The sequence below is a fragment of the Xiphophorus hellerii genome, chromosome 7 (genome assembly GCF_003331165.1).
Source record: "Xiphophorus hellerii strain 12219 chromosome 7, Xiphophorus_hellerii-4.1, whole genome shotgun sequence".
Classification (NCBI taxonomy): Eukaryota; Metazoa; Chordata; class Actinopteri; order Cyprinodontiformes; family Poeciliidae; genus Xiphophorus; species Xiphophorus hellerii.
In genome coordinates, this window is record NC_045678.1 from 12,036,318 (window position 1) to 12,060,732 (window position 24,415).

At 38.4% G+C, this 24,415-nt stretch overlaps 3 protein-coding genes across 7 annotated transcripts; 1 reads left to right on the forward strand and 2 right to left on the reverse strand.

The window, feature by feature from the left end:
- Positions 1-1,006: 1,006 nt before the first annotated feature.
- On the reverse strand, positions 1,007-17,494 carry LOC116723375 (protein CXorf21). 3 transcript variants are annotated; one of them, XM_032568210.1, is made up of 3 exons: positions 16,845-17,494; positions 16,640-16,709; positions 1,007-7,896 (listed from the first exon to the last, which is right to left on the reverse strand). In XM_032568210.1, exons 2-3 carry the CDS (start codon positions 16,653-16,655, stop codon positions 6,950-6,952), a joined length of 963 nt encoding a protein of 320 aa, XP_032424101.1. In that variant the 5' UTR covers positions 16,656-16,709; positions 16,845-17,494; the 3' UTR covers positions 1,007-6,949. The 3 variants fall into 3 exon arrangements, with proteins under 3 accessions (XP_032424101.1, XP_032424100.1, XP_032424103.1); XM_032568209.1 differs by having other exon boundaries at positions 16,640-17,494; XM_032568212.1 differs by lacking the exons at positions 16,640-16,709; positions 16,845-17,494 and adding an exon at positions 9,470-10,192.
- Positions 11,299-15,178, forward strand: c9h13orf42 (chromosome 9 C13orf42 homolog). The gene is made up of 3 exons (XM_032568216.1): positions 11,299-11,859; positions 12,315-12,459; positions 14,369-15,178. The coding sequence occupies exons 1-3, from the start codon at positions 11,455-11,457 to the stop codon at positions 14,632-14,634; spliced, it is 816 nt and encodes a 271-aa protein (XP_032424107.1). The 5' UTR covers positions 11,299-11,454; the 3' UTR covers positions 14,635-15,178.
- A 107-nt stretch (positions 17,495-17,601) lies between the features above and the next one.
- rnaseh2b (ribonuclease H2, subunit B) lies at positions 17,602-23,613 on the reverse strand. 3 transcript variants are annotated; one of them, XM_032568214.1, is made up of 11 exons: positions 23,391-23,613; positions 22,981-23,049; positions 21,623-21,730; positions 20,862-20,938; positions 19,919-20,033; positions 19,580-19,644; positions 19,388-19,493; positions 18,505-18,586; positions 18,372-18,417; positions 18,027-18,104; positions 17,604-17,775 (listed from the first exon to the last, which is right to left on the reverse strand). In XM_032568214.1, exons 1-11 carry the CDS (start codon positions 23,452-23,454, stop codon positions 17,665-17,667), a joined length of 921 nt encoding a protein of 306 aa, XP_032424105.1. In that variant the 5' UTR covers positions 23,455-23,613; the 3' UTR covers positions 17,604-17,664. The 3 variants fall into 3 exon arrangements, with proteins under 3 accessions (XP_032424106.1, XP_032424105.1, XP_032424104.1); XM_032568213.1 differs by having other exon boundaries at positions 18,027-18,180; XM_032568215.1 differs by lacking the exon at positions 18,027-18,104 and having other exon boundaries at positions 17,602-17,775.
- Between the last annotated feature and the right edge of the window lie 802 nt (positions 23,614-24,415).

The window sequence follows — 24,415 nt, forward strand, 5'->3', positions numbered from 1 at the left end:
TTTTTACCGTTTCAAGTTCATACATTGACCTTGCTTAACTAAAAGAAAAATCTTTTGCACATCATTCTGCCTCTTCTACACAATTCATTTTTACCAGTAAATCTTTTTCTCTCTTTTCAGGGTGCTTTTCCTATACATGTTTGCTGTTGACAAGGCCAAGACCTTCGTTAAAAGCTTGCAAAAGTTGTACTTCCTGTTTACTGGCAGAAATCTTTCACTCAGACATTTAAAAAAAAAAAAAAACATCATACTGTGCACAGATCAGCCTGGAAATTAAAACCCACAGACAGACAGAGTCCTTTAGTTATAGATCCAAAATAAATCCCTCTACATGGTTAATATAAATACAGTTTGGCTTGTTCCACTAATGATAAAACCTGAACAATATCAGAAGTTAATTTTCACTTATTTTGCATCAAACGTAAAAAGAACCACAAGATCAAAACATTCCATTTATTTTTCTACTAATGACTTTCCTTTATTTATTTTACATTATCATTTAAAATGTGTGACATAAATGAAAATAAAAGAAGAGACTCCCACACACAGATTTAGTCTTTGCAAATGTATGTGCGTGTGTTTGCATGTGTGTGATTCTTTGCTTTTTTACATTGTTGTTTGATTTTCAATTAGACGCAAAAGGGAATGTGAGCTTTTATTATTTTCATTGTTTTTATATATTTCTGCATTGCCTCTTCAGTAAACTAGCCAAGGCTTCTTCAAGGCTAAGATGAAATGCGGCATCTGTTTTCTTCTACAAGCATTTTTAAGCATTAATAGGCAAGTTAAAGAATGCTAAGAAAAGAAACATCATACATATATATATATATATATATATATATATATATATATATACATTTTAAATGTACCTTTGGAATTTCTAAAGTATTCTTAATTTATTTGGACTGAATTGAACCGAATTAACTGAATTAACAAAATATTTCTCCTTCCATATAAAGCTTGCATTTTTGAAAGTGAATAAGTTCTCTGTAAAAAATAAAAATAAAAATCAGGTAAATAAAAACTGTTTATATGGACTGCGCACATAATACAATTAGGAGACAAGGCTTTTCTTCCTAATGAGTCATGGCAACTATGGTGCTCAATAAAAGGTAAGTACCAGCAATAACAGACCTTGTGTTCCTTCATTGATTTAAACTAGATCTAATTAACCAAACAAAGGGGGGAAAAAATTACTCTGATACTTTTGAATCTCAAATCCCAGCTTCTCTTTGCTGTCTTTCTCTTTGAATAACTTTTTTTGTGGAGTGTTGTATTGTTAACCAGAGTGCAGAACTTCACACAGTGGAGAATTAGTTTTTATTCCAATCAGCGTGGTTCATTGTCTGCTGCTTTCTGAGGAATTTCACAGGGGTTGGAGAGAATAGTTGAAGAATTGGTGAGACTGAGTAAATTGACGTGATTGAGCAACACAACAAATCTTGACACATTATTACGTGCAAAACAAACGCAAAAGCCAACATTCCATTTTCACAGAAATATATTTGCTGCTGACGTAACGGTGGAAAACTTAAGTATCTTGTTCTTACTTTTCATATTTTATTTACCTGGTTATGTAGTTTGTGCTGAGTTCTTTTGCTACTTACGTCTCTACTGCTTATGAAATATTGAGCTTTTTGTGATCATCTTGAATGAAAAGAACAACTCATAATTTCTGGGGAAAAAAAATCAGCAATAAACTTTATGTTCTTTCACAGATAAATGCATTCAAACTGTAAAATGTAGTCATATCCTTCAACTTCAATCTAGCACTAACTCCGACCGTCCTTCCTTCTTTAAATGAGTTGCACCAGACATTGTTCAAAACGACAAAACAATTTGACTGTAAATGTGTAAAGTGCACAAAATTACAGGAGGCCAAAGGTATTCCAGATGCTTTATGTTGGAAATCAAACCAAAATGTTTTAGTACCTGTGATTGTTTGAGCTTTGGGCTTCATTTATGTTTCTATCATCAGTTCTAACCATTCAGTTCATGATTGTAACTTTTAAGATCTTCCCACATATGTTAGTTCTTTTGTATTCTGTTCCCTCGTTTATTTTTTATGTTCAGTTCTTTTGCTTTTAGATTTTGTTCTATTTGATTCTAGTTTGAGCCTTTAAGTGTTTATGTTTCATTTTTCTGCCTGTTTTCATCTGCAGCCTGCCTGTTTCTTCAATTACTGAGATTTTCCCAATCACCTGATTTCCTCACCTGCGTCCAATTTCACTCATCACGTATTCCTCAGTGTATATATAGCTCTCTGGTTTCTTTGTTGTTGTTTTGTTTTTGTACTGTCACCTTCAATATTTTGTTTCAATATAATTTGCATAGGGTCTTTGCAGAAAATTAAATGAGATAAAATAATAAAAATCAACTCAAACTTTGCAGTTGAAAACTATATGCTTCTTTTACTAAAATATGTAATTTTTTATATTTGTTTTGCAAGGGGTTTTTGTTCAGTAAGGTCCATGTGAATAAAATTTATATATTTTTTCCCATCCTGTTGCCATCCGCATTCATATGGCTGCAGTGTGCTGTGATATATAGTCAAACACGAACACATTATGTTTCCCAGCTCCTTGAGAGCCCAGATCCTGCCGCTCCGCTGTCTCTCAAGGTCTCTCTCCGTCTGCTCCGGCTGCACCAAGGTCAGCCGCTCCGCTGCAGGCTCCCTGCAACCTTGAGAGGCTAACTGACCGGGAAATGTGCGTTCTCCTGTTCCACCACCTATGTGTCTTAGTGTCAATCAGTAAGATACAGAACGGGGATGTCGTTAAATGTTCCGGCGCGCTGCCACTGGGACATTAGGTCACTCTAGTAGATTTAATCTGAAAACAAAGGACGTTCACTCAAGGCCAGGCATGGAAAACAGGAGAAAAGCGACAGCTTCTGAGCAAATGTAAATCCCATCAAGTGGCTTAGAGCCTGCGAAATGTGGCCTAGAGGGAAGTGTTTTTTGAATGAGTAAGGCTTGCACATTTCCATCTTTTCTAAAGACATTAAACATTGATACACACATTTGCATGTATTAATGCCTAATAATGTAAGAAGTGTAAAAGATCAGGTCTGAAATCTGTCAGGGTTTTTCTGTTTTCACAGTCAGAACGCATGATCAAGCCTACAGAGTAAAAGCTTTTCTAATTTAAATCAAATCACAGAGTTGTACCTGAATTAAAGTCACAATAGTGAGAGTGTATCCAGGCCTTGGTTTTGATGTAAAATCTTGCGGCCTTGCCTCCGCTGCCCTCTGTGTTAAAAAGTCTTTGTGACGAGGAAATTGCTTTATGAACCGATGAAAGACACTCCAGTGTTTTGGCCTCCCTTCTAGTTTCACTGCTAAGATGATTAGAGAGATTTTTTTTTGTCTATGGATCATTCCACCTTGCTTTTTATATTTTCAGTCTCTGTCCCTGCTCTTCTGTCACAGCCTCTCCTTTGCCACTTGGCGAAGGGTTTTTATTATTTGAAAGAACAGTTACTAAAATGCTAATCATTTCAGACCTTTGCCCTTGACCTTTGTTTAGTTTACATAAACAACTTGTTGAGAATGAAACTCCTTTGAATAGAATTTGCTTCATTTGCCAACACTGAGGTTGGGGTTTCGTGAATAAATGCAGGGAGAAACTCTGGTGCATGCAGCGTTACCTTCAGCCCTTTTAAACAATTCTGGTAAACAGCCTGTCTGCTTTTCATTTGCCCAAGGTCTGCGGAAATCAGTTTATTTGAATGTGCTCGGTTTGGCATTGGGTGAATCATATTTATATCTGAACATTTGTGTTTAGATCTGTAAGGACCCGGCTCTTTTTAACATTTACCTGGAATGCTCAATCCGGATGGAAGCAGAAATACCAAACATGTGTCTTTGCAGCCTTGAGACTTCACACGGCTCGGCTCGGTAAACAGAGTTTCCTCCCGCGGGCTTTTTGTTTGGACAGGAAACAAGGAAGCTGATCAAACACCGACTCCAGAAGGCCACGGCCAAACCGAGTTGGAATAGGGTTGCAAGTCCCTCAAAAGCACTTTAAACAGAGTTGGGAGGAGTAAATGTCACTTTTAACGCGCAGATGTGCTGGCTTGCGGCCCCCGCTGAGAGTCTCATTTGTGCAATTTGTGCAACGTTTTCCCCAGATATGTTCCCACGCCTTAGATATTGCCAATCTCAAATGTATGCCAGTATCACAAACACTGTAAAACTCTGGCAGATCCTGACTGCCTGCATGCTCCAGATTTACTGCCCGGCCCGGATGACATCATAGTCTCTGAGTAGACGCCGACAGAAGATAAGGAGCATTAACCGGATGAATGGATGGCAGCTGATAGAGGAGGAGGAATAAAAGAAGAAGCAGAGGGTGTTTGTCATAGTCATGAGGCTTAATAAGTAAGGTGATAATGCTCCCCCCTTGTGACTGTTTACTAAACTGCAGAGTTTACTGGGAAGTCATGAGTGATTCAAAGTTTATGGAAAATGAGAAAGCTCTGAAAAAATGTTTGGTAAACTTTCTTAATCTAGGTAGACAGTCATACACACACAAATGGATATAGAGGGGTAAAGTGATACATTTCAACAATATTTTTGAGTCCTGACTCCATGAAAAAGCATAATAATGTCAGAACTGAATCACACACTGTGGATCAGATAGTATTTTTAGCACAACTCGAGCAAATAGTGATGTTCTTGATGAGCTATCGCTCAAACGTTTTACTTACCTCGCAGCTGAAATTACTGATTTTTTTAAAGCTGTGCATAAAAATAAATAATCTGTTCAAACAAAACATTAGACTGGTTGTGCATTGGCCAACTTTTTGTTTTAATGTTTATAAAAAGTGAATAATCCTCCACAAAGCTGTTATTTTTTTCCTTTTAAAATTATCACGACTTTTATTTAGGCAATTTCCAAACGAACCAGCCAGAAATCAAGCAAAGATAAATAAAAAAAATACGTAAAATATTTAAAATAAAATATCCCCCATTTGGATTTCATCGTTTCTTTAATCAGCAGTTCAGATCAGTGCTCTTGGTTTGGAAACCTAACCTTGACCCAAACTTTCTGCTTGTTGTTGTGGTTAATCTTTGTTTCATCTGACCATAAAAATGTTTTCTGGGAGGCATTTGGCTTGTCTATATGGAAAGCAGCACATTTGGTCAACTTTGAAGGTATTTATAGATAAACAGGGTTTTTTTTCTTTTTGTATTAACTTTTAGTCTTTATTTATATCTCTTTGTTGTGCCAGAAAACCAAAATATTTAAATGTGCATTACCATGATAAGAGGAGTAGAATATCTATTAAAACAAAAAATAAACAGTACCAGGACCTTGTTGATTACAGAAAATTTGTTGTTTCTGAGCAACTTGCCATTGCACATTTATCTCAATATTTGTGGGGCAGTGAGTTTATTATTAGCCTGTATGCGTATATTTGTATCTATGTGAATTTGGAAAATCTACAATAAATGCAAACTTGAGCAGCCAATTCATGTTTTTTTTTTTAAATCAACTTACTTGCTGTATCCTCAGTCACAAGAGAATATTGATTCCAATAATTAGTATTTATAATTTTTTTTATCAGAGCTGTATCATACACTTCATCATCAAACCATCAGATTTATCTTGTAAGAAAATACAGTGCAGTTAAGATGCTTCCTGGACGCCTCCATGGTGTTCCTGGCACATCCCACCAATACGAGACCCAGAGGCTGAACCAGAGCAGGATTATGTTTCCCACCTGGCCAGGGAACGCTTTGGGGTTCCCCCACAGGAACTGCCCCAAGTGAGAGAGAGGGAGGGAAGTCTGGGCCTCTCTGCTTAATCTGCCTCTGCAACCTGAGTCTTTATTGAGCAAAAGATAATGGATGCAATCAAACTCATAAAAACAATCGTTAGGCAAAAAAAAAAAAGAATATCCAGTGGACCACCAGTGTTTGCAAGGCGTAGGGACCACAACCGCCACTGAATAAATCGGTGAATACTTTAGACCCCTGATCTAAAAGCCCTTATAACTTCCTATTTTGGAAGTTCAAACACGTGGAAACCGTCTTGGCACCACTCTCAGATGTACAGCCAATCAGCCCCAAAGAAAATATTGGCACTTCTGGATTGGCAACTTTGCAAACTCCAGGTGAAAGCATGTCAAGTAGCTTTGGGCCTAGGCATTTCTGCTTAATAATTTGCCTTTCCTTTTGAATATTTTCAATGTGCTCTGGAAAAATCCTTGAATAGGTGGATTTCTAAAATTTTGATTAACACATCACTGAAAAATACTTGAATCCACAAAATCCACAAATACTAAATCACAAATAGTCAGGGGTTTAACTGCATATACTTATGGAAACATTTATTTTATCATGAATACCTTTTCAACACTTTTGTTGTGATATTATAGTAATGTTATTATGTTTGATGCATGGCAATTCATGCTGACGCATATGCACAAGATGCCTTTGAGGCCCAGTAACTTGTTTCTTTCATTTTTCTGTTTGTTAAAGTTTTATGCCTAATTGCAAGTTTTTTTACAAAATGTAAATAATGCACAGTTTTTTTCAATGCCGCTCATTGTTTCAAAGAGCGAAGGCCAGTTGAAGCAAGGCTGTGCAACACTTGCTATTTAGTGATCAGACAACTGAATACATGGCTTTAAGTAATTAGTTGGACATGAGGGTGGAGGCTATGTTTAGCTTTACTTCACCTCACATTGCATCGTTTTACAGTTTGATTATATTAAACAGTTGCAGCTTTAATTGAAGGTGGGGTGTATATGCTGTGTTGATCAGTTCGATTAAAGGGGAAACTCCAGTTTTAGTTTTCATTTTAGATTTATTGACAGAAAGACAAAAGCAACACATGGAAAGCTGCTTATCGACATCTATTCTAGGTTTTCACTCTCCAGAACAGCAATAATCAAACTTAGTTGTAAAGGAGAACAGAAAGTGAGCTTTTAAGCTTTGTGGTTATTCTTGTGCACTCTCTGTGAGCTGCTCCCCGGAGGCCTCGGTTGAAATCTGCAGGCAAGGCGTGCTGATCTCACCCGACTGCAGGTCGCTGGCCACCCTCAGCAAGCAGCTCAGAACCATGTCCTTGGCCAGGCCGGCCTCCAGGTTGCCCTCCCGGCTGAGCTGTTGGGTGATCTGGTCAATGCTGGACAGAACAAGCTCTGAACCCAGCAGTGGGCAAATGGCACCGTCATCTGGACCGGGAACTCCCTCCCTCGCCATGTTCTCCATCATGTACTGCTGGTACAGATCCAAGAGCTTCTGCTCCAGGTAATGATTCAGAAGGGAATTGGAGAAGGGACCCTCGTGACTCTGGAACAAAAAGCTGCGATCGCGGCCGCTCGCCTGTCTCCAGTGGTTGGATCCCCTCCTGAGCAGGTTGGGCAGACCTCGCTCTCCTGGAGGAGAGTCCTCCACCGCCAGTGGGACATCGCAGGACTGTAGGAAAGGCCTCACAGCCTGCGCTTCAGCACATACCCTCAAATCGGTGTCGTTGGCTGACAGAGGCAGCACCTGCTCCCCTCCGATATGGAGGTCGCTGTAGTTTTCATAGATGGTCTGGCAGAAAGAGGGAACCAAGAGGGCAGTGTCACCCCCATCACGGTGAGTTTGGGCAGGAATTTTCATGTCTGCAGATATTTGACTCCCCATATAGACTCCCTGGAGATATGATGAGGTTGAAAGGGGAGAGATGTACAGGTCGACTGAAGCCCTCAGGCTCTCTGTGTCTCCCGTTTCCTTCAAGGAGTTGTAGGAAATGAGCGAAGAGGGGTCAGAGGTGCTGGGTGTTAGGGAGGTTCTAGGTCGCCCACCAGCACGATGGAAAGTCTGAGGAGGAGGCAGCGAGTCCATCTCCTCCATCTCACCGTAGGTCATGCTCAGCAGTCTCCCTTCACACAGCATCACTGGAAAAAAAATTATAAATACTCTGAGATGGAAGCGAAAAACCTCAATCTTTTATCAGCAGTTTGCTTTAAATACAGTCTGAAATATGGTACAACTAAAGGACTAAAAGGAAAACGTTCAGCATCTGCTGTGTCTTCAAAATACTCTGTGAATCTTTTTACATTATATCACGCTTTAACCAGAAGCTTTTCTGTAATGGCCTGGATAGAGGGTCACAGTGACCAAAACATAGGTCAGGGACAAAGCTGTAGAGGAGATTAAGAGAGACCTAAGTAGTTTTGTGAAACTTCATACAGGTCTTGATATAAAGACCCCTGCAGGCAAAGGATGAGTAGATGAAAGACCTGAGAAAACACTTTCCATCAATCCATTTTCTGTACATCCTTGTCCCTAGTGGGGTCAGGAGGTGCTGGTGCCTATCTCCAGCTGACGTTCCAGGCGAGAGGCGGGGTCACCTGGACAGGTCGCCAGTCTGTCGCAGGGCAACACAGAGACAGAGATGACAAACAACCATGCACACACACACACACACCTAGGGAGAATTTAGAAAGACCAATTAACCTGACAGTCATGTTTTTGGACTGTGGGAGGAAGCCGGAGAGAACCCACGCATGCACAGGGAGAACATGCAAACTCCGTGCAGAAAGACCTCGGGCTGAGAATCAAACCCAGGACCTTCTTGCTGCAAGGCAACAGTGCTGCGCAGCCCTGACAACACTTTCCAATGTGAATAAATAGATATTTTTCTGTCTATGCAGCAATCAGAAGGAAAGAACGCTAAGTGAGTAATTTCCTCCTCTCACTCTGTCTGCAGCAGATGCGGCGTCAGTAACATTTAACACAGTGTTGTTCGGTTTGTCTGTTCAGTTTTTTGTTCACCTCAATATTGAGGATGTAGAAGAAACTGAAATATAAGTAAGCTAGTGCTACCAGTGAGAGAGGAGCCCTGTTAGGGTTAGGCTGCTAAGTGTGCCATGGTTAGTTTTTTTTTTTTTTTTTTTTAAACATTGGCAGCAGCAAGAAATGTTTCATTGGTTTGGTCTCGGTTTCTGTCCCGCCTCATTCGCAGTCTTGATTTCTGATTAGGGACTCTTGACTACAATATGAAAACATCTGAATAGTAAAACATGGTGGTGGCATCATCATGCATGGAAAAATTAGATGAAAAATTTTATATTTAAATCTCGTTATTTAGGGGTAATGGAGTAAAGGATGCTAAATACATGCTACAATACAGATTTTTATATGCAAACAGTTAGAAAACAATCCACCTAATAATTACGTACTACTTTGTGTTGACCAGTCACATAAAAATCCAATAAAATGGAAAAAAGTTGATTTGAACCATGATAAAAATTTGATAAGTTCAGTGGGTATGAGTACTTTCGTAAATGAAATATATTTCTGACTTAAATATATCAAATATATTTTTGTGAAAAGCCCATTCACAGAAATATAAATAAATCATCATTGCTCCAGCAGAGACAATCTTTAACCTTTAAAATGTTAAAGTTAAAATGAGTACAATGTCAGCAATAGCAACAAAAATATCAGAATCATACATCTTCCTACCTTGAACCAGAATCAAACTTCCAATCTGGAAATCTGCTTTGGCGTTCTAATCCTAGATGATGATGTCCTTTTTTTTCTCTTGAATCGTGCAGCAGGTTTTTAAAATTTCAGATGTTTACAAAATAAGTATTGGACATTTCTATAAACTTAATGTTCTTCCCAGTCAGTGTAATTAAGTCTGCATGTATGTGAATGCTGTTTTATACAATCTGTTAGAGGAAGTGGGACGGCTAGCGTCTTTCTCTCACATCTCACTTCCAGAAATCTGGCTTCAGCGCAACTCTCAACTCAAAATCTCTCTAAATTATGTAGGCTTAACATTGATGTTGACCCACGATGCTCTTTAATAGCTTCTTGTTGTTTTCTATTTGTGACTTGTGTTCCTATCTATGCATTTGGTTTTGCATCATCAAAAGTTAAAGCTTCTGTCAAAGAAATCAGCAAACATATGCGCTGTAAAAAAACCCGCAGATGTTCTGTTCCTATGCAAAGGAAACAGGTGTTTAAAAGCAGAAGAAAGTCTAATTTAACAGATATTATCACGAAGTGAGAGCTGGTGGACACCAATTCCTCTTTTTGTTTTTCTAAAAAGGCGGCTAACGATTCCAAGGTAAATCTGGATGGTTGGTTTTTACAGCTCGTAGCATCATCTCAAATTTCTTTAAAATTCAGAGGTTTAAAGTTTCCTTCTCCATTAACGCTGTTTAGTAACGTGTTTATGTCTGTATGTTCTGAACAGTTTGTTTCATCCAGTGGAGAAAGTTTGTGTCAGATGGTTTAAGTTTGGATATAACTGGATGACTGGATGAGAATATTGATCACAAACACACTTCACAGCTGGTTTCAATGGACAAATTAGGTGTCAAAAAAAAAAAAAAAGACATAAACCTTATTGACATATCAAGCCACTCAATTTAAATCCATCTTACAAAAGAAAAGAACTGGTATAAAGCATAAACCTTTTGCTAGCTACCAGTAAGTGATTGTAGTTCAAGTTGTTAAGGGACGTGAACATTTCTCTATTTGAGCAGATGACCCCAACTTTGAACAAATTCAACTTTGTGCCTCAAATTCTCTTTTTAAAAATATTTCAAGTTATTTGTGGCATGGCCCTTGGGGGGAAAAAATGATTCAACTGAAGCCTCCAAACCCCAAAATCCAAATATTGAGTGTCTCACCAGAACATCATTAGGTAGATATTAGTTACCCAGTGAAAGTGACTGATCCTGTCAGCCTGTGGGGTTTTTCCAAACATAAAAGCCCCCTCTTTACATGTGTATCAGTATCAGCTAAGCGTCTTACATACTTCCTCTGCTGGGGATGGAGGAGCCCAGCAACAGCAGCCAATCAAATCAAGAGGAAATGCTTTATTATTAATTGAGGTAACACTATACATAAGTAGCATCACCTAAATTTTAAAGTTTGTGGAAACAATTAGGACAAGCTGTATAGATAAACTTTATACATATTGATCTCCAAATTGTAAATGGAAAATTGATCAAAACTTCCAAGGAGTTTATTCTATATTGAGTGAAGTTTTGATTATCCTCTGACCTATAATGCATGTTTATAAACAGATGGATTCATGTGATCGAAGTCAAGATCTGAAGTCTTGCCTAGTTTATGTCTCAGTCTGCTGCTGGTAATGATACCTGCCAGGCGTGCAGCAGCTCAGTGTAACGATAACACCAAGTGTAGAGTTACCAACCCGACTCCGCAGCAGTGTTGCTGAGCAACATCCGATAACATTGAAGACACGCCGAGATCAAGTTAGACACCTGTTTTCAGATCTGCTTTTCGTTTGGCTGCTTCAGCACCCCAGACAGAGACTGGCCCCAGGAAACAGCTCAGTCAGAGTTAGCAAGAAGCTTTATTGGCTTGTCTTCTTGGAGGATTCACAATGTCTTGAAACAAGGAGAGAAGACGCAGACAAATTGAGGTACATAAGAGCAGGTCTGTAAGCATGTAAGAGTCCTTTTAGAGGGATGTTCAAGAAGCTCAATAATGTGTTCCGACCCAACCATCATGGAAACAGAGGCCGAGGTGATGGTGGGCTTCACGGCGACTACCACAGCGCCTGCACGGTCCGACTGGTCCGCAGCACCTCCATGCTGGTGGTGGGGGAGAGAAGTCGCTCTTCCGAGGGGTCAACCCTGACGCGGAGCAAGAGCAGCGTGAGCATCGAGTCGACTCTGTACTATTACCAGAGGCAAGAGGACAGGATTTGGCTGTACTCCCAAAACCAGAACTGTCTGGAGTACCTGGAGGCTCTGGTGGCTCTCAGGAGGCAGTACACTAGAAGTGTTAGCGACCTGAAGAGCAACGATGCCAAGACTGCAGCGTGTCCGAAGAGGAAACCCGCACCCCCACCTCCAAAGACGGAGGAACCGGTAAGATGGGCAGAAGTATTGGTACTCCATATTGGCGCTTATCGTCTTCTAACCACAAACTGTGATGGCTTTGATTGAGGATTGTTGAGAAAGATCAGCACCTAAACATTTTGTTGTGAAATAGAAGGAAAATTAAAAATAAAAAGTTTTTTAACTTAAAAAATGTCAAAGAGTAAATTACACACATGTGGACTCTATTTATTAGTTAGAGGCTTTTGAAAGCAAGTAGTTTCACTAGATTTTATTTGCATAAAGATACTTTTCTCGTTTTCTGTTGTAAACCATGAACCTTTTCCCATTATACTTCAAAAAATTACACACTATTTTGTTTTGCTCTATTGCATAAAATCCCAATGAAATGCATTAAAATTTGTCATTATAACATGTTAAAATTCAAGTATGAACACCTGTGTATTGAAAGAAAAAGTCAATTATTCTTCTTCTGTCAACCACAGATATTAAGACCCAAACCATCCACGCCTCCGGTCCCCACAGAGGAGGACACGCTGCAGTTCTTTGATGAGGTTATCGCCAGCTGTGACAGCGAACCTCTGCGTAAACCCTACAAGGACGACGGCCACGCAGACGTAGACTTCATAGGTGAGCAAGAGAGAGGCCGATCCTCTGAATTAGTGAGACCATTCTGTGAATTCTGAATGTGAGCGGTGACAAAGAAACAAGTTTTAGAAATAAAATCAAATTTGTACGTGCTCAATGTTTCTGATTTTGCAGTTAAGACTACAGAGTTTTTTTTAATTGGGTTGACCCAGTGTATTTCTAATAATGAGACACGAACTGATAGTGTGTCCAAGCAGACAAATGTTCACATTAATGTGGAAATACGTGCATTCACATAATGGAGGTCAACTTGAGGGACGAACCGTTCTCTGCATTGTGTGTGCCTGCAGTTTTACAACAGGCTTGTCCCTGTGAATTCAATGTGCAATTACATAAAGGCATTCCTGCAATGTGAGTTTACTTGAAATGTTCCTTTAAGTGCACTGAGCAGTCTGATATATGTACATGCAAAGTGCAAAAACATAGATTTTAATAAATATTTTTGACATCTTAACAATAAGGCGAAACAAGCCAATTTATTCGGGTCACAATATGGATTTCAAAAGCAAATCGGGCATAATTTTAAACCCCTTTTCTTCTGTGTGTGTGTCTTTGTTTTTTTTTTTACCTTCACAGTGTATGTTTCATATTTTATCCTCAGAAAACAAATTACTGTCAGTAAAATATTGCCCCCAAGATTTACATATCTGTAATTTCTTATACTGTATCAGACACTATGGTTGCGTATCCGAGAACTGAGCAATTTCAAATGCCTTGTGGTGGAATATTCAAACACAATTGTTTTTGCAAGAAAACTGAAGGTATTATTCATAATCCTGATAAATAAAGAGAATACATCAAGGTCAGACATTCTTTGATTAGTAATGAGACCTGTGTGCATAATTTGGAAGAAACAAACATGGCTCCAGATCTGTGAGGCAGGCTTATTTTCTAGATGTGCTACCTTGCCTCACTGAAGCTTTTGTTGTTGAAAATAAATCTGAAGGAATTTATTATGAATACCTGAAAAATCTTGTTATCCACGGCAATAGCACAACTCAACAATTTCCTTATTTTATCGTTGCTTTTATATTATTTACAAGTTAGGTCAAAGTTAGTGTTGCTATAGCTTTTTTCTATAGTTCTTTGTTTTGTCTGTGTTTTGGATTGAACCTGGAACAGGTAATGATATTTGGTTCACAGGTTTGGGATATATATATATACATATATATATATATTGGGTTTTTTTTTACTTTTGAACATATCTAACTATACAACAAACCTCTTCAGTGAAAAGTTAAATATTTTCTTTTTTTTTTTTAATACGCTGGCAGGAACTCTACAAATTTTACACCAGCATCTGTTGGACTTTTTATTTTATCAGCATAAAAACCCACTGAGATTAAAAACCTCCTTTTCAAGGGAGTCCTGGCAAAGAGGCAGCAATAAATACAAAGTCCATCTCAGTTCTCAGATCTAAATCCTTTAGAAATCCTTCAGTCTGAGCTGAACCAAGAGGTCATAAAAAGTACCCTGATTGTGGAAAATTTACATAGATTATGCAAAAGGTATTCGTCAAATATCCCTCTCTCCTTAACCTTCAACTTGAATAAAAAAAATATTTTAGTGAAGGATTAACCTGCTGCACCAGTTCTTCTGCTGAACCTACAGTATCTCAATAACAAAATCCTCCAAACATCATCAGGGTTCTTCCTCAATGGCAGAACCCAAACCTGCCATTGAGGATCTAAAGGTTTCTCTGCTGTATAAACCTTTGCCATATTTACTGAGGTTGCCGATAAATGTGGCACCTTCAAATATTTACATTGAATTAAAATTGAACTGTTTTAGTGGCCTGTAACTAAATCGTGTCCTATGTCCTTTAAAGCTGTAAACCGTTGGCCACTGTCAGTCTCATCTCGTGCTTTCTCTCTCTGCTGCCCTGCCTCAGTGGCCTCCAGCTCAGCCGAGCACGACCTTCACTCCAACTGGGTGTTGAGGGTCCCGCGGGTCGCAGACGACTCTGAACTGAGTGAAGCTCCCGATAGTGCCAAGGAAAGCGCTTCAAAGAAGGAGAAGAAGAAGAAGAAGCAGCAGCAGCAGACCGGTTCCACAAGCAGCAGACTACGACTGCAGAGGAACCCGATCCACCTGCCCAAAGTGGTGGAGAGTGCATTCCAGACCCTGCGCTTTAAGCCCAAATTAAAAAAGCAGTGAGGCTAACGTGGACACGTAAAACCAGCAGCACTGCCGTGACGCTGACAGAGCTCAGGCTAAATTGTTTTCGCAGGCAATACATCTTTTTAAGACTGTTACACACTGACGCTGCAGCAATCACAGTGGCTGGCAAAAGTATTCACACCCCTTCAACCTTTTCACATTTTGTCTCATGCGGTTTTTATTTTGTAGATCAACACAAAGTAGTGCATAATAATGTAGTGGAAAGAAAATCAATACACAATTTTCTGATCTTTTTACAAATAAATAATCATAAAAAATGTACCCTGATTCTTCCCTCTTCACTCTCATACCGATGAATAAAATCAAAAGCAACCAACTACTTTGAGAGGAAACCTGACTTAATAAAATTGGCACAGCTTTGTGTAAATAAATCCCTAGGTCCAGCGCCTGGTTGGATATAGTGCCGCCATCGAGGCGCATCTCCTCCTCGGAGCTGCAGTTTCCAATCTTCAAAGCTTCCAACTCACAGAGCAGCCCTTCCCCGCAACTACCCCACTCAGCTCCTTCAGACTAGCCAGCAGCAATTAGCAAACGACGGGTCAAACTGTGCATCTGCTGAGTTCATTATACAAGCTACTTTTCAGAGCAATGCTGGTAAAAATGTTGTTGAAGGGCTAATAGAGGAGATGTTGTGATGACTCCCTAAAAGTGAAGTTTCAGAAAGAGCAGCATTTTTTAATAACAACTGAAGGTAACATAGATACTTGATTATGCCATGAAATGACACTATGTGCCTGAGAAACACAGTACTGTCCCTATAAAGTTTTGAAAAATGTACTGCAAAACTGCAAACCAGCCTAGACAAGGCTGTGCACCTATAGTGCTAAGCTGAACTAAAAGAGCATTAAAGTGATTTCTCAGACTTGTGGAAAAGTTGACATGATGGGTAAATATTGCAAGTGTGCGCAAAATATTCGGACGACCGGATCAATACATCGCAACTTCCTGGAATTCCAGGAAGGAAAGAGAATCAGGAGGAAGGAAAGAAATCAAAACTGGTCGACCAATTTCTAAAGGGACAAAATTTGGTCCAGAAATATTTTTGTGCAAAGTAATTATTTATACCACAAGCACCACTGAATCTTTGAGTTATGAACCCTGTGGACAACAGGAACCTGTAATTAAAGCTGCAAATTTGATTTGTTTTACATGATCGTTTTGCAATCATTTAACCTTCTACTTACATTAACTGTACTGTACAGCAAGAAAATAACTCGGAAGGGTCTGCAATGGCCTAACGTAGATTCTTTCTAAAAGTTCTCAGCTTCTTCCGTCATCTTGAGATCAATTTGACCGACTGGTTCATCGCATTTCTTTCTAAATGCCTTGTGAGCTGAACTGAGCAAGAGAAACCTTCAATAGGGTGGCAAATGTCGAATTTTGGCTGATTGCAGTTTAAAGTCCAGACCTGTGAGTGTGTGCTTCTGTGAGGTGTCAAAGACGATTTTTGAAAAGCAACAATGCTTCCTTTCAAGCTCAAATGTCAGAGACAGCTACATGAATTAATGTTTCGTTTAACAGGTGGACGCGGCGAGGGCGAGGTCAAGGCCTCCCGGCTGTGTGAAAAGCTTCATACCGGCTCAAATACAGCACAATAATCCATGCTAAAGGTAAATAGGCCTTGTACAAGAAGGTTGAATAAATAAAGGTGGAAAGCTTAAATGCTATACAGAATTATTGACTTTCCTGAATTTTTTTTTGTGTTTTTATGCCCACCAGAGATTTATTACATAATTCTAATATGGTAAATACTTAGGGCTCAATTTTCATTTTATAAACCAAATTTTTAGTCGTCAATTTATTTAGGTGTACAAAGCTGTGAAAAAACTTCCCCCCGTTCTGTTTTTAAATGTTTTATATGCTTCAAATGAGTCTATTTGCACTTATCAGACACATTTTTTTAAATGAGGATTTATTTTATTAAAGGAGAAAAAGATACCCAAAATTATCTGAACTTCTACAAAAAAAAAAAAGGATTTACCCATGATCGACTGCATTTTTCTGGACAGCAGAGTTCACTTTCATTGCCCAGGGTTGAATAATATGGAGACCTGTAGAATCAAGAAATCAATACAAGCTACAAAATCAATAAAATATAACCTAACTGACGCAATGAAGTAGGATAAAAGATCTAAAAAGCAACAACTCATGTCCCAAATTCAAGTACAGACAAGAAACAAACTCACTGACACCAGCCTGGAAAAGGTTACAAATGTCTCGCTCGTCTCCGTCGAGGTTAAATAACTTCAACCGGGCAAAAATTTCAATCCATGGGAAACTTTCAAGGTCAAAACCCGCTGTTCACGGAAAAGAACAAAAAGGCCTGTCACGGTTTTCCCAAAGCAACATCTTCAAGTACTCTGAAATAACATTTTGTAAAGAGACAAAAAAAAAAAAAAAAAGCGAAACATTTTGAAAGCTGTGCATCCTTTTCTGTTGCAAGCAGAGTAAAACAAAAACAGCTGCTGCAGAAAAGGACGTCAGAGCAGCAAAGATGGTAGTGGCAGACTACAACTTTCACTGTTTCACGTAACCATTAATTTAGTTATCAGAAATGCCTTTTAAGTTCCTTATTGGGTTACTCAATGTATTGACACACGGTCAATACATTGAGTCAACTGAAAACCTTTTGTTTTTACACACGTTATCTTAAACCAGTTTGATGGTCAGAAACAATTAGGTGTGACATAAAAGCAAAAAGTAGAATCAATCTGTAAGCAGGTAAATACTTTTCGTAAAGACATCATGATTTATACAGATCATGCTTTTAATACCCAACCGCTGTAGAGAATATCTTGCCACTGTAGCTATTTGAAAGCTAAACTATCAGTCTAAAAGCACTAAGAAGTTTATTATGGTGTATTATTTATTACTTGGGAAAATAAATCCCCTTCGCCTTAATACCTTTTCCTTCCCACAATTAAAAAGACAAACAGCCTTTCGGAAAGGTTTTTCTTTCCTTTATTACAAAACATGAGTCGGACGAATCCAAAAAGCACAAAACATTCACTTCTTTTCAGCTTTGGTCTTAGGGCTGAAGAAAGAAGACATGGGCTTCATGCCACTCTTGTCCACTTTAGCCAAAGTTTTCTGAGCAGCTGTCATCTTCTTGGGTGGCTGGAATAAAAAAAGAGACAAAACAAAAATAAAGTAACAGCACAACTCAATTATTTAGCATGGAAACAGTAGAGAATTGTGATAGTAGCCCCACTGCGCTACACACAAAGCTTAAAGAAAGCAGTAAACAAGCAAATTTACACAATGACTGGAGGTTCTGGAAAGAAATTAAATAACTGACTGTTGGATTTAAAATGAAATAAATGAGGTTTGAATCCGCTGAGGATGTTTCCTAATACGCGTGCACTCACTTTCCGTGCAAAGTCTCCACTGTTGAATTTGGTGTAGTCTTCTCCAGCCTCCACCGGCTTGTCGGAAAGTTTCCGCTTCTGCCAAACGAGGACGTGAGAGATGCTTTTCATGACAAGAAGCACAAAAGCACAAACACCACCGCAGCCAGCTCCACTGACACAAGCCGAAGCCCGCAAAACCGCAGGATAAAGCACACAAACAGTGACTGAGGAGGATTGGTTCATTAAAGAACGCAAAAACAGAGAAAGGTTGAAGACTCATAGAAAGTACACGGTGGCTTTAGTAGCATGCAAGACAAAAAAGCTGAGAAAATACTTCAAGCTTCTTCAATGAAACCGACATACCTTAGATGGAGGCTCTGTTTCCTTTGCACTTTTTAGCTCTGGTAACCTGTGGTATTTAGAAAGAGATGAGTTTTGTCTACAAAGTCACAAAAACAAATGCAAATAATATTATTTTTCATTCAATTTAACTTGCCCTAAGTGTTTAAGGAGAGCTTTGCTCAGTTCTTCACTGATGTACTCAGATATTAGACCGTGAGCATAGCGAAGGTAGTCTTCTGTATCGAAAAGAAAAGAGATAACCGATCAAATCCTGATGATTTCTTTAAATAGTTTGTGATGTAAAGACAAAGAAAAAAGTTGAAGGCTTGTTTCTGTGATGAAGCTACCATAAAATAATATATCACTACTGCCATCTACTGGTTGATATCAGCATCTGCAGCTAAAGTAAATTTAAGTTTATGAAAGTTTTCCTTTTTTATCAGTGTAACAAAATTAGCATTTCACTGGTAGTGCCTTGCAAAAATATTCATATACCTTGTATTTTTTTCACACAACAATCACAAACTTCAATCTGTTATAGGAATTTTATGTAATAGACCAACATAAAGATCTATTAGTTTAGTTGAACTATTTAACCAGTTCTACTAAACTAGTTTAACTAGTTCTATTAAACTAGTACCATTTAAACTAGTTAAATTGAACTAGTTTATGAAAAGAAAACTAGTTATATTTAAATGAAAATCAATAAAGTAAACCCCAATCCATTGAGAATCAGCAGAAACACTTGAAATTTGACAAAATGTTAAACGTGCAAAGCCAGGAGACATATCCCATAAGGCCTGCAGCTGGATCTGCAGCAAAAGGTGGGATATTTTGTCAAATATTTTGAAAACCACATCTTCATTTTACATCTACTTCACATTTATGCACCACTTTCTCTTGGTTTATCACATAAAATCCCAGTAAATTACTTGGAGTTTTGTGGCCGCAACGTGACAATACACATAACAGGTTGTAGGGCCTGAATACGTTTGCAAAGCGCGGCTAAAAAGGGAAATACAGCGATGCAGTTTTACCCTCCTGGTTGTCTGACTCAGTCTTGACTCTGACATAAGTTGTGGATTTCACTCCTTCTCCCACACAGATATGCTTCTTCTTCAGGGCAACGATCGTTCTCTCCACCTACAGCAGAAGTATTAAACATCTTCACACTTTTCCACTTGCTTTTTGTTTTCTCTTGCTGCTTTAATATCCTGCACTATCTTTACCTTTTTTTGTAACCAGTTCAGGGTTCGTTCTTGACTGTAGCGATGAAACTTCAGACTTCCGACCTCTGTAAATGGCACACAAGTCAAGTCCATTTACGAGGGATTTTTAAAACGACATAAAAACAATTAAGTAACAAAAAAGTTGACTGAAAAGCCAGGGGGAAAAAGTGTCTCAGGAAAAATTGGAAAAAAACCAAGCAGTGTTAGTGGCTGCAGGAGTAGTTTGTTTCATAATTTAAAGGCTATTACTACAACAGCCACTTTGTATCAGCTAAATGAGCAGCTAAAATAAAGGCTGTAACTTAAGATTGTAGTTGATTGCCTCCAAGAAAACTTCACCTTTTCCCTCTGCAATGTGGTGCAGGCTGGTCAGGGAACGTATGCAGCTGAGCAGCCTGGAGCTCGCTGGAAATTCATCATCCTTAACAACTTGATCCACAGGCTGGAATTTCCCCTGAGTGGCAGAAAACAGAAATATACCGTACCGTTCCGCAGTGGGGAAAATTCACATAGAGCCAACAGGTCAGACAAATGTCTGCTTCTGTCGTTTCTACATGCAAAATAAATCAGCACCTTATGAGATAACATACATTTCACATGCATGAAATTATAGCAAAGTAGTGAACAAAATATAGAACATCAGACTGAGGGGGGAATGTTTGTGCAACACGTGGCAAATATTAGATGCGCAAGATTTCAGAATTTTCCCAGAGACTAATATTTCAAATTAAAAACATCCTGAAAAAATGACCAAACACGCTTCAACACCTGAGTGTGTCAATGTACAGGTACATCTCAACAAATTAGAACACTGTGAAAAAGTGCTATATTTTTCTCCCACACTTTTTCCTTCCACTTAACTTTCTTTGAGTATGCTTCGATTTGGCACTGCGTGAACCCCAAGATTCTCAAGCTATGATCATTTGTGCGACTTAAGACACAGTCTCCTGACCCAGACTGAGCCCATTTAGGGACTCGGAAACATTTGCAGATGTTTTGAGCTAAATAGCTAATTGGTTTTTAATTTTTACTTTTTCACAATGTTCAAATTTTCCAAGAAACTGTTTTAAAAGTTTTCATTATCTGTAAGGCACAAATCATCAAGATTACAAACAACAAGGGCTTGAAATATTTCACTCCTCACGTGATGGATCTACAGAACGAACGAGTTTCACTCTGAAATTAGTGACCAAAAAATTTTTGCTTTTCACGATATTTAAATCTTTTGAGATCAACCTGTATTTTATAAGTTTGCAGAAATGTACAAATTGTGGTTCTTTACCTCTTGGCCAGATTTAATCATATAGGGCAATATCAAATAGAGAGGGTCCATCTGTGTTACGAAGAGAAGTTTTCCATCTGATTATAAACAGAGAGAAAATATGAAAAAATATTGGATTAGACATGAATTTACAACACCAGAACAAAAAAAAAACAGGCTAAACGACAGCAACACATATTATTTAACTTTTTAGAAGAATAGAGGAAACGTATTGAAACTTTAAGAAGTTAAATTTAACAATGGGAAACACTGACAGGGAATTGTGTCTTGCTTTGTGAGATCTTTTTGCTTATGTAATGTTGTCAAACAAATTATGTTTAGGTGATTTCAATTAATTCATGATTTAAAAGGGAAGATAATAATATTTTCATATAGGGTAACATAGTTTAGAAACGTTTTGGCTTCTTAATAAATATAATCAACATTTGAAACTACATTCGGAAATTTTCTTTGTCTGATATGAAGATTTGCTTGCTGGTATGAAATGTGTGATAAAAGACGAAAAACAAAAGAAATGTGGAGAGGGAGAAATATGTTTCCTACAGCACTCTATACTGAAGTGAAAGAGGAGTTTTGGATTTATAAAACACTTCTAGGTTTTTATATGTGCTTGTGAGAATGGTCTCTTTCTAAATGGATGCTTTAAGTTTTTTAAGTGCAATTAAGCTTTTCTGTCGTTTTGCTGTTTTACTCTCTTTCAGTCGAACTCTGATGAAAGACAAGACGGTCAAACTCTGACGCTGACAAGAAATGGGACACACCTCTCTGTACAGTCTGTCCAACAAACCAGGAGTGGAAGTCTTCTTCAAACGCCTTGACCTCGTACAGCTGTACATCACCAGCACTGAGCATGTACAGAGATGCCTCGTCTGCAAGAACAAGGGAAAATGAAGAACAGTGTTAATTTCACTTTTGCAACAGAAGTAAACAAAGAAAGAAAGAGTCGCCCTAAAACTTTTTGGGAAATATGCAGGAACTCGGGATGTTTTTTTGTTTGTTGTTGTTTTTTTTGTCGAAATAGAGTTTATCTTGTATCCATTTTTTAAATCTGCATGTTCATCAACACTTGTAATCACTGATCAAACAAATATTTTTGTGCTGTCTTCAAAAAACCAGAAAATAAATATTATTCTGGGAAGGAGTTTGGGGGACATGGCAGAAAAAGCGTTTTCTGTCCTACCTTCACAATCATAAAAAATGGGGTATTTCCAAAACATGACTAGGACTTTAACTGGAACTACGAACTGTGGTCAAATGAGACAAACATTTAGCTTTCAGGCAACAACAATTCCAGGTGGATGTCGTGTGAAACAAAGGATGTGAGGAAACACCCAACGTCCTCTGTTAAGCATCATGGGGGATCTGTGATGCTCTGAGCCTGTTTCCTTTCTCCCATAGAACCAGGCTGCAGCCCAAAGCATTGCATAGTTTAACAAATACAAGGAGCTTATAAATAAAAATCTTGACATCTCCTCCAGTGAACTAAACACAAGTCTTCACTGGCCTTTCTAGTGTATAATAATCAAAACATAGAAATGGCTCACCATAAACCCCAGACACGAGAAAACCAGGTTAAAATTCACCAATTGGTTTTTTACTGGCCAATTTTCCTTACCAGTTTTCTCACAGGTTCAACCTGATGATCCCAATTTTAACCGATTCTGAGGAGTTTGGTTTATTTTTAAGACTATACAACATGACAGAGAAAAAATGTGCTGAAGGTTATTTGACAAAGGAAGCAGTTTTAATCCAACAGAAATTGAGGAATTCAAGGATTATCGCCATTACTGCATTAATCAGATTTTTATTCAACTCAAAACAAAGTGCACCAAAGTGCATAATGTTGGTTGGTGCATTTCCTGTTTTGATGCATTGACTGAACAGGGAGGAAGAAATAGATTCAATAAAGATGAATTTACTTTAAGGCTATATAAACACCTTAAAAGATGGCAAGAGCTATATTACTTGAAAAAATAATCTCATTTAATTCAGATGGCAAGCATATATTTATTCTTCATGCTAAAAGAGATTGAACCATCATTTTGAGGTTTACAAACCAGAAATAAATTAACCATTAGTGCAGACCAAGAGATCCGATTAACAGTGAAGACTTTAAAACCTGTAGAGGGATTCCTGAGCTTCACAAAATCTGGATCACAGTCGTGCTTCTGTGTTTCAACTGCTGAGTCTGTGGACAGAAAATAAAAACAGTCACAACAGGTAAAGAACTAACAATGGGATAAGAATCACTGTTTAGATAGATAGCTAGACAGACAGATCTAGCAACTGCGCAAATGACAACAGTATGTTCATAACGTAGCATTAGCTAGCAATTAGAGGATATGTTCTTCTTTAATTAAGCTTACATGTATTTCATCTAGCTTAAAGACTAAGAATAGCACCACTACTTAAAGTCAGCTAAGCTAATGCCTTAGACACAGTTATTAAGCTTTAATAACTACTAGTAGGTTTTGTTTAATGGCAAGTTAGCACGATTAGTTGTGTTATTTTCCTTTGCTAGTAGCCTACCTGCGGCGATAACAACCCAGCTGTCATTATGTGTGTTTGGAGTCCGTTTCTTTTTAGCAGCCATGTTGTTTCTTTACACTTAGCCTAACTTTGCCCTTTCCCATCCCCGGGTAGCTAGTTCTTTTTTTTTTTTTTTTTTTTTTTTTTGCCTGACAACATGAGCTCAGAAAAGGCGCCTTTCGGTGTCACTACTTCCTGCGTCGGTCACATACAAGTAAACACGGCGTTGATGGCGGCTCTGTTAAGTCGGCTCTTTTCTTGTTTTATTTGAAAAAAATACTGTTGAATTTATAAAATGCTTTGGCTTTGGTGTGTCCTCAAAACCTAGAGCAAAAGTCGCAATTTCGCACTTTTAATTTGACCTATTTACCTCTGATTTTAAGCAGTGGTATGCGCCAGTTTAACGTCACACCATCGGGTGTTCTCTGTAACGCCACTAGAGGTCACCCAAGAGCCTCTATTAAAATTCAATTGTGCCAAACTGTTAGAGCTTTCTCTCTCTACATAGCTACTTATATATTTAAAATATATATATTCTTTGAACTAATCAGTTTTTATCGATTAGAGCTTAAGGTTTCTGCTCGGAGGCCTTTCAGATTTGGTGGCCATTTGTCCTTTGGCACACCGGCATTTAACAGATTGAGGGATCCATCTGTGCTTTAATGAGAGGAGGGCATCGTTCTTTCTCTCTCTCTTTCTCAGGATGTGACACTGTGCGTCTCAGTTGGTTTTCAGTGACTCATTTGTTTTTTTGTTATTTTTTTCCTGCTGTACTGCTTATGTGCATGCCTGGAAAGGGGTTATGTAGGAAGCTTGGACTCCCAACTCATGTCCACCTTTTATATATTTCAATGTATTTTCTCTTTAAGAATAGGTGCAGCACAGAGGGATGAGTGTTTTAAGTGAGATATAGTGCCTTGGAAAAATATGCCCTTTGAATGTTTTCACATTGTGTCAACATTATGACAGAAAATGTTAAAGGATTTGACTGTATGGTAACATTTTTAAAAGTCTTACTCATCCCA

What these genes read in the sequence shown, in the direction of transcription:
- c9h13orf42 (XM_032568216.1), top strand. Translation starts at nt 11,455, where the DNA reads ATGTTCAAGAAGCTCAATAATGTGTTCCGACCCAACCATCATGGAAAC. An exon ending in CTCCAAAGACGGAGGAACCG is followed by an intron (nt 11,860 to 12,314) that starts GTAAGATGGGCA and finishes TGTCAACCACAG; the next exon opens with ATATTAAGACCCAAACCATC. An exon ending in CGCAGACGTAGACTTCATAG is followed by an intron (nt 12,460 to 14,368) that starts GTGAGCAAGAGA and finishes GCCCTGCCTCAG; the next exon opens with TGGCCTCCAGCTCAGCCGAG.
- rnaseh2b (XM_032568213.1), bottom strand. Translation starts at nt 23,454, where the DNA reads ATGGCTGCTAAAAAGAAACGGACTCCAAACACACATAATGACAGCTGG. An exon ending in TGGACAGACTGTACAGAGAG is followed by an intron (nt 20,939 to 21,622) that starts GTGTGTCCCATT and finishes GTTTATAATCAG; the next exon opens with ATGGAAAACTTCTCTTCGTA. An exon ending in AAACAGAGCCTCCATCTAAG is followed by an intron (nt 18,181 to 18,371) that starts GTATGTCGGTTT and finishes GGCTTGTGTCAG; the next exon opens with TGGAGCTGGCTGCGGTGGTG.